The following is a 13,893-nucleotide window of genomic DNA, read 5'->3' on the forward strand; positions in this document are numbered from 1 at the left end:
ATGTGATCAGCAGTCTGAGGTAGCCCATCTCCAAATCAAACATTTCCCCTACTGGGGTGACAGCCCTTAAGGGCTAAAATATGGTAAGGTTTTAGTTTGCCTTTTTAAAGTCACGCTCACTGAGGTTTAATTTACACAGAGTAAGAATCACCCCTTTTAAAAAGTATCATTCTGTGAGCTTTGAAACAACCATAATCAAAGTGTTTCTATCATTTTAAAAGTTCTTTTGTTCCCTTTTGCAGTCAACCTCTCATCTGTTTTCTGTCACTAGTAAGTTTTTATACTGACAGTCCATTCTTTTTCAGGCTGACTATCGCGCCATTGTATGGTATCCTACAGTTTCGCCATTCACCAGTTAAAGGGCATTTGAACTGTTTCCAGTTTTTGTCAATTATAAATCATGTCGCTATGAACATTCACATATAGATTTTAAATGAGCATACAATTTCATGACAAGATTTTGCTTTTTACAAATGACCACATTTTCAAAGACCTGCGGGAAAAGATTCCTTTGAAAGAGGGACTGTCCTCGACCCCTATTCTTCAGTCTTCCCACCCTGCCTCTGTAATTGGTTTTTAAACGGTAGTAACGTTAAACCTCCCAAGAAGATTTGCAGAGAATGTTTTTGGGGTGGAGTAGGAGAGGGTGGATGGGAGCTCTCACTCGCTCCTCTGAATGTGAGCCCCAGGGCTGTTTCACATTCACCGTGGGCAGCGTTTGATCTTCTGGTCCCACAGGGCACGGTGCCGGCTCTGCGGATGTGCACACTCAGGCAAAAACCTGCAGAGCCAGCCAATTGGGCCGTTATTTGGTTCATATAACTTGCTAAAATCTCACGGAATGTACAGCGTACCATTGTTGTCGTAAGTCCCTTTCATGACTTTGTTAGCTGGCTAATTCAGAGCAGACTAGCCTGTTTTCCCCGCTGGAAGAAAAGACGTCCCTCAAAGGCAGCTATTTAACCGTGACCATGGCTGCAGCCATCTTGAGCACAAAGCGAACGCAGCCTCGCTGGCCCCTCTCCCACGAGGTCCCAACGCCGGCCCGCGCGCTTATTCTTGGCGCTGGAATTCGCATAATTACTCCTCTTTTAATCTGCTGGGTGACCTAACGTAGCCCGGGCCGGCTGCAGGAAGCAGCCTTGCTGAGATCTGAGCCTTGGGCAGCCTGTCTTATCTGTAGGGCCCTCTCACAAGGAGCATTTCGGAGAATTAACCCCACAGAGGACTGATTGCCAAGGATCCCCAGACTCGGGAGCTGCTCATGCGCGCTGGGTGGTGGGGACGGGGGACGGGGGACGGGGGGGGGGGGGGTTCGTTGAGGGGAACGAGCCGTCGGAGGATTCCGATCCCCACTCAGGATAACAGCTCCAGCCCTCTCCTTTCTCCTAGCCTGCGAAGGAGCTCAGAAACCGCAAATCATTTCAGAAAAGCTCGCAAGTGGTTCCAGCAAGAATCCACCCAGCCTGACTACAAAAGAAAGGATATTTGTTCACTAGGAGGCTAGCCCGGGACAAAAGGCTGCATTCCGTCCTGACACTTGCTAACTGCGGTCGCCTGGAGAGCAGGCCTTTGTCCACAGGCGGGCATTGTGCTGTTTATAGCCTCCCCACGAAAATGGGCTTGCCTACATCTTGGCTAATTTGAAAAACAGTCATCCCGATTTTCTTTTCTGCTTCCTGGCTTTGTTTTCCGATCTATCTTTCTTAAGGGCATTTTAAAATGAAAAATCTATAATTAACATTTCTCTTATAAGAAAACTCACCCAGCTCTGCCCAATCATCACCTCCCCTAAAAAAATGTGTTTTTAAACCATTCCCAGCAAAGAGATGTTTTATTAAAATGACTGTAAGGCTTGTGTGTGAAGAAGCATCTACAAAGAATCTTCAGTCTAAAAGGAAGATCTATAAAGGGGGAGAAGATAGGAAATAAATTTGTAAAATTTAGTGTATGGTGGGGGGCAACTCTTGACGCTTGAAGAAGTAGCCCCAAGAAAAAGAAAAGAAAAAAATAGTGAAAATGAAAGTAAGTTTCACAGGTTCAAGAAGGGGTTACAAAAGTGAAAGCATAATGGATGGTAAGAACAGCTGCAGGAGTGTTGAGGTACAATCTTTTGAAGTAATGTGATGGGTGGGCAGTTAGTAGCTCTCACATCCTTGGTCTTAATGTCTGAGACACATCATCTTCCAATCAATATGGCACTTTTATGGTCAAGAGTGATAGATGAAGAATCCCTTACCGCTTGGTATAAAAAAACTTTCCCCTCCAGCCTATCACAGGTATAGATGATCCTTAAAATGTTCAAAGGACATTCACCCATTCCCTGATTTTCTAGCTGTGAGAAGACAGAAGCCACAGAGAGAAGGTGCAAAGTCCAAAGTCACACAGAGGTAGACCGTTCTCCCCTCTCTGTGGGTTCTTAGGGGTTGTGTAATCTGGAGTCCACTATGCGAATGTTATTCTGGGAAGGTTAACACACTGAGCTATTACCATTTATTAACATTTTAAAGACTTTTTAAATGTTTATTTATTTTGAGAGAGAGAAAGAGAGAGTAGGGGAGGGGCAGAGAGAGAGGGAGAGGTAGAATCTGAAGCAGGCTCCAGGCTCTGAGCTGCCAGCACAGAGCCCAACGCGTGGCTCGAACTCACGAACTGCAAGAGCAGGAGATCATGACCTGAGCTGAAGTTGGATGCTTAACTGACCGAACAAAACAGGCACCCTCATTCATTCACATTTTAGTACATTTTATCAAATGTTCTAGTAGTTACCAGACACAGGTCTAAGAAAGTAGACACTAAATAAATACATTGTAATGGGGGTAAAAATATGACAAAAATCGAATGGGGCAGTGAGTAAGTAAAGAAGCCCAGAATATAAACTCTTCTTCACAATTTTGCCTAGGGTTATTTCCTCCAAAAGCTATTTCCTGTTTAAAAAAAAAAAAAAAAAAGTTTTTATCTCCAGTAAGGTATGCTAGGTACGCAGAGGAAAATTCCAGAGCTGTGCACAACTCATGAAAGTTACTAACAACTAAAGAGCAGGAGAAAGGTGGAGGTACTGTGGAGGTTTCTGCTTTCCAACCTGGAAGAAGTGATTTCTTTTGGGTACAGTGAAAAAGACAATTTTATGTGGTTACTGAAAAGGACCTCATGATTGCACAAAACAGTTAAAACCAGACTTTTAAGATGAGTTTAAGCATGAGCTACTGTGGGGGAAAAATGTGGGGAGAAGGGAAGGCTCGGAAAATAAGGAAAAAGTTGAGAAAGGGAAAACTGGGGTGCCTGGGTGGCTCAGACGGTTAAGCCTCTGACTTAGGTCATGATCTCATGGCTGGTGAGTTCAAGCCCCTCATCTGGCTCTGTGCTAACAGCTGGGAGCCCGGAGCCCGCCTCAGATTCTGTCTGCTTCTCTTTCTGCCCCTCCACCGCTTGTGTGAGCGCGCGCGCGCTCTCTCTCTCTCTCTCTCTCTCTCTCTTAAATATAAATAAACATTAAAAAGTTTTTTTTAAAAGAAAAGAAAAAACAAAACTCCTCTCTAACGGTCAGAATTAAAGAGACAGAAACAGTAGAGAGCAAGATTCCAAAAATCCCCTGGCTACTTTGGAGCTGCTCTAATTTTCTTAGCACATCCAAACATGGTATTCAGCTGATGGGTCTAGGTGCAGTTGGGAGGCCCCAGCAGGAAGTGAAAGAACCGCCAACAGCCCTGGGGCTTCTCAGCCATGCATGGTTCCCTCCATTCTGGGCACAGAGGAGCTACTTGTAGCCTAGCAACCACGGACTGGTCCCCTTTCACGCCGTATTAATTCGCTTCGATACAAACTGCACAGAGTGTTAGGAGGACACAGAGTACAAACTGGACAGAAGTGAATTTTGGATTCATCCTCTACCCAGCTCTCTCTGCCACAATACTGCAGCCCCAGCACCACCCAATCCCTCAGTGCCTTGGCTCCCCCAGGCACAAGGAGAGGGAGCCAGTCCCAGATCTCATACCTGGGCACTGGGAAAACCCAGTGAGGATGGTTAGAAAGCCTCCCATGGGAAAGAGAAGGCATTTGAAGACAGAGACCTGGGCCTGTGGTTCTCCACCGAATGAGAAGAGCTGTCTATTGGCCACGTCTGGCTGCTTCCACCACTGAGAGAACTCTCAGAGATCAGCCCACCCCCATTATGTGGCCCATAAAAATGTGCTCCCTTGAATCTTGTTTTTTGGGCTGATAAGTCTCCAGAAGGGGACTCTACACAAGGCAATGACTTTTACATAGAATTTCTACTTTTCTACGTGCCTAAGAGGTATTAAGTATACCAGGGGATCAGAGAGAAGTAACAGCTCTGAGTCAGGAGGGGCCAAACTGCATCCCAGTTCATCTACAACTATCTCACCTCCCTTGATTATTTTCTTTTTTTTTAATTTTTTTTAACGTTTATTTATTTTTGAGACAGAGAGAGACAGAGCGTGAACAGGGGAGGGGCAGAGAGAGAGGGAGATACAGAATCTGAAACAGGCTCCAGGCTCTGAGCTGTCAGCACAGAGCCCGACGCGGGGCTCAAACTCACAGACCGTGAGATCATGACCTGAGCCGAAGTCAGACGCTTAACCGACCGAGCCACCCAGGCGCCCCTCCCTTGATTATTTTCAGTCACCCTCCAAAGTCACTAGGCTCCAGCGGGCACCATTTACAAGGCCTTCATCACATGGACTGGTCAGCCAGGCTTGAGAGGGCAACCAAGTCTGAGAAATGCTAGGATGAGCCTGCACTGGCCCAAGAAGCATGACACATGGGTCAATTTAGACCTGGAGGTCAAAGGCCTCCATGAACATGCTTTTGGAGCTTCTGTACCCAAAGAAACAAATGGAAATATCCCACATTTGCCCAACAAATCCCCAAACTGCCCCTCCAAACCAGGGGCAAAGTGAGAAATAAAAAAATAATAATAAATGTGAGGCACCCAGGAGAAGCACAGAGACATCATTTATAAACCCCGGACCAGATTCAGACAAGGTTGGGAGCAACGAGTGACCTTCGGAACACCTCAACAGGTCCTTGGAAAAAAGTACCCTTGAGCCACTAAGAGCGGTCCCATCACGTCTCACTGCTGGGGAAGGCAAGGAGAGCCTAGCAAGCAGAAGCCACCAAGAACCCGCATATCTCTTCTTACCCAACTTAGAATGGCCGATATTCATGAACGTGATGTGACAGCTTAAATAATACTAAAACAGATCATTCCAGGATCTATGTTTAACTTAGAATTCATCACTGGATTATCTTAAAGGCTTGGACATTGTCAAAGAAAAACCAAGTTACTGGACTAAGGGAAGGGTCTGTGCTTGCTAATAAGCCCAGCCTGAGTGAGCCTACAGTGGGAGACACCCATTTCTGAAACATGACATGGTGGCTTTTAAAAGGCAGCTGTGATTTACACACTGCCTAATTCCAGGGCACATTTTTTACATCATGGTCAAGTCAAATCATAGTCCTGCGAATAGCACCCCCCTATTGTTTTGCAGCATACAACCTGCATAAAAACAAAGGTGGACGTGTTCAGGAGGGAGACAGGCATCATTTATAAAGCTCTTTTGTACTCTGACACAGCAGCCATACTGGTTTAGGACTGTACATTTGTTGCAGTGACACTAGAGTTCAGACGTAGCCTGGGTATGAGAGAGGAAAAAATAATACCCACCTCCCTTCCAACAAACTTTATTACGACTACCTCAAGCGACTAAGTGATTCTAACAGAGCTTTCTCTTCTCTCTTCCATCCTCTGGTCTAAAGAGAGAAGAAATGCCAAAAATGGGGCAGGCACAGGCACACAAAACAGCAATAGGCCTAAATACCCCCAAACCGTGATGCTGCCCTTACAATAATGAGGTTGGAATGTGGCTCCCAGGAGGCAAGCACCTTAAAACTTAACATACGCCATTTCTCCTAAAACTTAAGGATATATGTTGTCATCAATCCAAGAAACTGTGACAAATCAAAGTTCTCTCTTCTACCATAGCAGGTACCAGATTTCAGTTCTCAAAAAGAAAATAAAGCAAACATATATACACAAACACACCCAAGAAGATGGTGTGGGGAAGGGAGAAAGAAAAAGCATCTTTTCCTTCTGTTCAGAAGGATACCACTGTTTCCAGGTGTTGCCTATTTAGAAGCATTGAATGTCAGCCCCACTGAAAAGCAGCGTATTCCCACAGCTCACAGTCCTAGATTAGCCACCACAGAGGAGAGGGGCTGTTGGAAAGGAAAGCCGACCCAGAAAAGCTCAGGGAGCCTTCAGTCCTCCACCGAAGATAAACACAGGCTCACAATTCGTTATCTACCATCCCCAAATCCAAAACACTCTGAAAACTGAAAAATTTCAAGTCAGTCATTTGGTGGCAAATCAAACCTGACCTCATCGGGTGGCAAAACGTGAGCTGCACTACATAAGATCATTTGTAGTCTGTTTATCTCACTTTGTGTGAATACTCTTACGTTTCACTGATGAACTAATGAGCTTGAGTACGGAGTACTGACCCTAGACCCCTCTGAGGATGTTTTTATATATATGTACCCAATACCTTCCTAAAAAAATTCTGAATTTAAAAACCCATCTGGCCCCGAGGGTTTCAGATAAGAGGAAAAAGACTGTAGACCTATAATAGGATGACGTAAGACCTCTACAAAAGTTACTGAAGGCCTGAGAGAGTCAGATTACCCCCTGGTTGTTCCAACGTGAGAAGCTTCCTACACAGGCCAGACTGCAGCATTATTTGGCAACGCTGTGTTAAAAAAAGGGAAATCGATTACGCAGTGTCCTAATTACACGTTAAATCCTGGTTTCCTACCTTCACATATTCCAGGGTTGGGTCCAGAAGATGCTGATCCCTGAAAAGAGAAAATGGTAAGTATGAGAACTGAGAACAATGCATTCTTGCACTGAGTAAAACGTATCCAACGTTAATTCCCCCTATTCATTCAGATTATTAAGATGGGCCCACCTCCCCCGCAATACTCCCAGCAGACAGATAAGGAAGTTAGAACAAATACAGATTCCTTTCATGGTGTGTGTTGGGGGTAGGGGTAGATGGTAGGACACCACCATAATTTTTGTTTAGAAGCTCCAAGTGCTTTATCACATTCAGGCTCCAAATGTTAGACTTCCATGTAGTGAGTCTGCTTTCACTCGAGCATAAAAATTAGCCTAGAAATCTGAAGGAAAGAACACGGAGGATAGAGGTGGGTGTAAAGCAGGACTGGATGCCCAAATGAGGGGTACTCTGGATCAGATAGCTGTATCATGCTCACTTTGACAGAAGAAAATGGAGACTGAGGTGGGCCCAGTGGCTATCCAAGGTCACCTAGCACCAAGGGGAGAGGACGGAATCTGTATACCCAGCTTTCTAGACCACATTTGCCTTTTTTTTTTTTATTGCTGCCTCCATTACCCACCCACCCCTGGTGTCAAGCAGAGAAATCCATCCCATTTTCTTTGGCACCCAAGTATTCTTCTCTCCCTATTTAATGTCTGCTCGTGTCTGTCATAATATGACGCTGGAATTGACCAGAGAGTGAAAAGTAAACAGCAGGTGACCCTAAGGAGGCTGACTTCTTACAGAAAGAAGAGAATCTGACTAGGCCAAAGGAGAGGAGGGGGAGACGTGAGAGTGGCTGTTTTCAGTGCTTGCAGAGTTATAATGAGGTGGCCCCTCAACAGAAGGTGTGAAAAGACAGCTGCCTTCAGAGTCTTAAACTTCAGAAACTCAACACATCCTCACAGAGACAGCATCATTTTGAAAGGAGAGAATGGCCGTGAAGCCTGTAAGAGTAGTCTTCTCAAGGGAGTGGGCCTTAGTGTGAGGGTGAGGGTCTCTCAGAAGCCCTACTGATAAGTAGCTTCCTCCACAAGGGTTGGCTCAACCCCCAAACCCGTGGGCTGTGACACTTCCCTGGCAGTGGAGAGACCTCGAAAGATGGCAGCACTTCTTCCCAGGACAAGAGAGAAGGTCACTGCCGGAGCAGTGACCCCTCAGCTCAGGGATACCACTCCCAAAGCCATGCTTGGCCTGGTTTGACCGTCCATTCGGGACTACGCCCAGGGCACCTGCACAGAGGCAGCGTGGCATCTGAGATGCCCCTTTCCACGTCAGTGGATTAGGTTCTGGAATGAGTCCCTTTGCAGGGCCAAAAGATCTGAGAACAGCATAAGCTCTCTGTCCCTGGGTGCATTCCCATTAAAGAGGGCTATAAACCTCGAAGCCTTAAAACTCTTTGCCTTCAAGTTCATTTATCCGGCATCCAGAGTCCATCCGCTGTGCCAGGTCGTCACTTCTCCTGCCACATGCTCTGGACACCATCTCAGTGTCACCAGGCTTTGCATCCATGGAACCATCTGGCTAGGGACTCAAAATTTTGTCCACAGCACTTGGGCTGTGCTCCCTTTTAAGTTCTTGAACCCCTGTTTTTCTACTGAACTAACATTTCAGGCATACAGCCATCTAGTCTTAGGTTAATCATCTGGCCCAGAGGTCTGGCCTTGTGAGGGCAGAAAGATGTTAGAACTACTGAAATGCTGTTCTCTTCAGATTTTATTCTTAAGTACACTTAAAAATGTGTGTTATGGGGGCACCTGGGTGACCGAGTCGGTTGAGCGTTTGACTCCGGCTCAGGTCATGATCTCGCGATTTGCCCACTCCTGTATGGTGGGCAAATGGGACTGAGGCTCAAGGTGAGAGAGAAAAGGGGGCGTGTGATGGCTCAGTCAGTTAAGCGTCCGACTTTGGCTCCGGTCAAGATCTCACGGTTCTTGAGTTCGAACCCCCACATCAGGCTCTGTGCTGACGGCTTGGAGCCTGCAGCCTGCTTCGGATTCTGTGTCTTCCTCTCTCTCTGACCCTCCCCCACTTGTGCTTTGTCTCTCAAACATAAATAAACACAGAAAAAAAAATTTTAGTGTATGTTATGTACATTTATACATACATGTCTTCATGCATGGATAAATAGTATAGGTACGGGCAGTTGAAGTCAATGGTTCCCATATGTTTTTGGTCTCAGGATCTCTTCACACTCCAAATTATTGAGGACCCCAAAGAGCTTTTGTTTATGTGGGTTATATGTACTGATTACTGATATTAGAAATTAAACAGAAATTTTCAAAATACTAATATTAAAAAAATAAACTTATGTAAACAATTTTATTACAAAGAGGTATGTTTTCATAACAAAAATTTAGTGAGACGAATGACACTGTCTCACATTTTTGCAAATCTTTTTCATGTCTGGCTTCTAGGGCAGCTGAATTCTCATATCTACTTGTCTATTCAGTATGTTGTGATAGGTCTTGGTTTAGAAAAAAGTCCATCCTCACATAGACACATAACTGGAGAAGGGAGTGGTTGGTATTTCATTTCCAGATACTTATGGCTATTCTTGATACCATACCAAAACTCAACAAGTGGTAATTTCTAAACGATCAGTTGTAACGCGGTATCTTAAACCATGTCTGGTACTCTTTTGCATCTGTCTTGCACCTTGATTGGGCCTTTTATCCATGTGTGATTCTGTAAGCACTGTTCTGGAAAATACTGGTTCACTGAGTTATGCAGTTATTCTAAGTTTTGACACATTTCATTAAAATATAAAAAAAGAATCACATTTGTTAATATCATCACTGATCTCATCAGAACTTATAAAGCCTTGGGAAATATCAAGCTCATGGAGGAGGATATAAGTTTTCCAAACTTCTAACTTTCACTTGAAAGTTTGAATTTTTTCACTGGCAGCTTACACTGTCAAATATTTTCCTTGAGCTTCATTTCATTCATTTTGGAGAATGTATTTGCCAAATACCGAGACCATATAGTCATGGTTTGCCATTTTAACTCTCCTTTTTTAGTGCTCAAATGTCATCCTTTTCGTAAATTCTTTTTAGCATTTTGTCCAGGATCTGCTCTTCTCAGCAGATTTAGCTGTAAAATCCTTTTCCTTTCACCTCTGAAAGTTGAAAAGTTCCTCTCTTCCTTTCTCTAGACACACATCTGAAAACTCTCTGAGCTGGTTCCCTCAGAAGAGATCCTTCTAACTGTCTCAGGCAGAAGTGGGGTGACCAACGGGCCAGGCCAGGCACTGTGCCCGCGTGGCTCCTGAGGCCATGCTGATCAGCAGGACCCGCACTCAGAGACAAGACCGCCTAGGGGCATAGCAGCCTGTGCGCTCCCATCCAGGGAGCCTGGGGTGCTCTCCAAAATGCCCCCCACCTTAGATGAACCTCGTTCCTCTTTGATCCTTTACTGTACACTTCTCTGGGCGCAAGAGAAGAAACTGGAGGCTCTGGTGAGGGATAAAACTCAAGGCCCCTCTTGACCCTGCCCCCAACTGAACTCTGCTAAGGGAGCCTTGTTCACTCTGCTTCAAGAGCAGAGGGGAATCCAAATGTCCTCAGATTCTAGTTCTGGGCTCCCGGGGGTGCCCTCGAGAATCCTCATGTTCTCTGTCTCCTTTTTAGAGAGGCAAGGAGGGGACACAAGGAGATATAATGAAACCAAGTAGGTGTGTTACAAATCCAAAGGCTTTAAAAATCATTGCCTTGAACTAAATTAAAATGATGTTTATAAGCAGAAGTGCTGTGTCTCCTTTCTCAGCCAGTCACATCATCCCGGCTAACCAAAGATAGGAGCTAGAAAACATAGCAGTTGGCCCTGTAGCCCCAGCCTCTAATTTGAAATAGAATATCCAATTATTCATACAAGTCTGTGCAGCAAACACTCCTTAAGCCACAGATTTATATTCTCTGACAGAGATCACTAGAAAACAAACAGAGGGACTTGGCAATATAAATGAAAAGTTTTTTTTTTGTTTTATTTTGCTTTTGCACATGATGAATCCCACCCATGTGAATCCATGATGTCGTGTGCATCTCTTCTTACACCTGGTGAGGCTGGCAGGCGCCCATGGGCCCTCTGTCAGGCATGCTGCCCCGCAGGGCACGGTCCACAGACCGCAGGAAAGCAGCAGAATGAAACTGGACTCTCTTGTTATTTTGTTCTCAAGTTTATTAAGTTTTAAATAACATCACTATGTTTACGCCAGTTAAATTATTCTCTCCAGCACCCTGTTTTCCTAAGTTCAGACTGAGGGATGTGTGGTCAGAAGTCACAGAAATGGGGTCTTTCCTATTTCAGTTTGTTTCTCGTCAGTAACCAGGTTCAGAGTTCCTCCCTCTTAAGAGGACACTTGACCTACAGGTAAGCTATTTGGAGTTACTCAACTATCTTGAGTAAGTATATAAGCAAAATTTCACTACCACAGATCTTTTCTGAGTGCTTGGCATACAGATGAGAAACGAAGCACCCTACATCTGTCTTAAATTATAAAATGCTTTAAGTGAATGAATGTTTTGACTTCTTTAAATATTACAGAATAAATTGATGGCTAACAGTGTTGCCAAACAAATGTCCTTTTGGAAATAACATAAAGAGGAATCATTTGTAATAAGACGACTCTTTCATGCAGTGGAGGGATGAGAGAAACTAGATCCAACTGTTCCCGACTGAGTAGAAAAAAGGCTCCACGCACACCAGTAATCTGCAGAGTTGGCTCCCCTCCTTGGTGCACACGGCATGGTATTTGCATTCTGGTTCATTCTATCATGTATTTATTTGTATACAGTTCCTCCTCTACTAGGAGACACTTCATTCCCAGTACCTCCATAGTTCTTGCATCCATCCTACCAACATTATCAAGCATCTACAATATGCTGTGCTGTAGGCCAGACAATGGAAACAGAAGAACCAAAGACAAAGGCCCTGCTCCCAGAGAGGCTGCAATCAAGTGGCAAAGACAGATGAACAGACCCAGCACAACTCAAGTTAAGTTTCAGTGGGAAGGAAATACCATGAAGGGCCCTTTCAGGCAACCTTTGAGCTAAGGTTTGAGGACCGGGTAGAGACTCATCGGGTGAAGAAGCTGTGAGGTAGGTGGTGATGAGAAATGCCCAGGAAACAGCAGAAGCATGTGCAAACACATGGGGACACGGGACAATGTGGCATACCTGGGGAACCACAGCATTCAGAGGTAATTCCGCTCTGGTCCAGGCCACCATCATCTATCGCCTGGACCCCTGCAATGCCTTCCCGGCTCCACTGTCTCCACAGGAGCCAGCATGATCCTTACCAAAATCAAAATCCTCTAATAACTCTCATCCAATCACAAGAAAAACCCTAGAGTCCTTACCAGGGCCTCTGAAGCCCTCTTTGGCATGGTCCCCACCAGCTCCCCAACCTCACTCTGGTGCACAGAATTCTAAAGATATCTTCCAACAAGATTCCCCACCCCCACCCCGAAAGTCAACCAAACAGTAATCTCAGTACCGCTGTGAAGGGATTTTGCACATGTAAGCCCCAAGTCAGCTGACATTAAGATCTGGCAACGATCCAAATGGACCAGACATGCAAAGCGAGGGGGCCTGGACACGAAGGACCCTGTTACCAGGGTGACATTACAACATGGCCTGTGACAAGGCCCATGGCACGGAACTCTGGGTGGCCACTACATGGGAGCCGTCCCCTGAAGACAGCCAGGAAGCAGAGATCTCAGTCCTACCATCACAGGGAACGGAGTTCTGCCAACAACCTGAACGACTGTGGAAGCAGGTTCTTCCCAGAGCCTCAGATGAGAACACAGCTGCTGACATCTTGGGTTTGAGACCTGTAGGCAAGAACCCAGCTGAGCTCTGTGGGACTTCTGTCCTACAGGAACTATGAGGCAATAAACGGGCATTAAGGCACCAAATTCGTGGCAATTTGTTACTCAGCAAAAGCATACTAATACATTCCACTCATTCCAGCCAGGTCATATTGACTTTTCTTTCTGGCACTCAAACATGCCAAGCTGGTCCCTGCCTGTGTGGCTTGGCATTTACTGTTCCTTTGCCTAGAACATTCTCCCTGCAGTTCTCAAAGGCTCACTCCCTCCTATCACTCGGGTCTCCGCTCAAATAACACCTCCTCAGAGAAGCTTTCCTTAAACACCTATCAAAATGAGTACTGCTGCTACCCTCTATCACCTTATCTGACATTATTCTTTCCCATATTATCTGATATCACATGAAATATTTATTTGCTCAGGTCTTTCTTATGGAATATAATCCTACAAGACTGAGACTTTCTCTGCTTTACTCACCTTGATATCCCCTGTGCTCTGCACACAGCAGTTGCCCAGTAACCATTTGCTGAATTAATGAATAAAAGAACAAGTAACAGAAGCACAGGGTTGGGGGAAGCTCAGGAGTGGTGGGGGGTTGGAGATCAGGATGAAGAAGAGGCAGTGCCAGAGCATAAGGGGTTTGGAGGCCATGTAAACATGTCTAGACTTATGAAAGCAATGGGATTTGTTGACAAATCTTAAGCTGCAGAATAACCAGAGATTTGTGTTTTAGAAAAATCCCCCTGCACTGGTGTGGAAAACAGATTCGTGGGGGGCCAGACAGAGTCAGGAAAACCAAAGGAGATGCTGGAGCAGTCTGGGTGAGAGAGGGCAAGGCCTGGACTACAGGAACAGAGGGAGCAGGGACGGTGTATAGATTAAGGAGACTTTTTTTAAAACAACTTTTTAAATGTTTATTTATTTTTGAGAGAGACAGAGAGAGACAGAGAGGCAGTGGGAGGAGAGGAGGCGCTGAAAGAGAGGCAGACACAACCCAAAGCAGGCTCCAGGCTCTGAGCTGTCAGCAGAGGCCGAGGTGGGGCTTGAACTCATGAACCTGAGCTGAAAATTCAGCCGCATAATCTAATCCACTGAGCCTCCCAGGTGCCCCAGGAGAGTTTTCTAAGTGACAATAGGTGGTAAATGACTGGATTCAGTGGGTCAAAGGGAAAAGAGAGGTAAGGGTACTCACTAAATTCTTTCTAA

The 13,893-nt window shown here is 45.3% G+C and overlaps 1 protein-coding gene across 4 annotated transcripts in view; it reads right to left on the minus strand.

Annotated features, from left to right (window-relative positions):
- The window catches only part of BCAR3 (BCAR3 adaptor protein, NSP family member), a 138,774-nt gene that overhangs the window by 73,841 nt on the left and 51,040 nt on the right, over positions 1–13,893 (minus strand). For all 4 annotated transcript variants that reach the window (XM_045036216.1, XM_023258917.2, XM_023258916.2 and 1 more), the window contains exon 3: positions 6,834–6,873. In XM_045036216.1, the coding sequence (XP_044892151.1) occupies positions 6,834–6,873 (40 nt within the window). The remainder of the gene's footprint in view (positions 1–6,833; positions 6,874–13,893) is intronic.

This window comes from Felis catus, chromosome C1, assembly GCF_018350175.1.
Source record: "Felis catus isolate Fca126 chromosome C1, F.catus_Fca126_mat1.0, whole genome shotgun sequence".
In the NCBI taxonomy this organism is placed as follows: Eukaryota; Metazoa; Chordata; class Mammalia; order Carnivora; family Felidae; genus Felis; species Felis catus.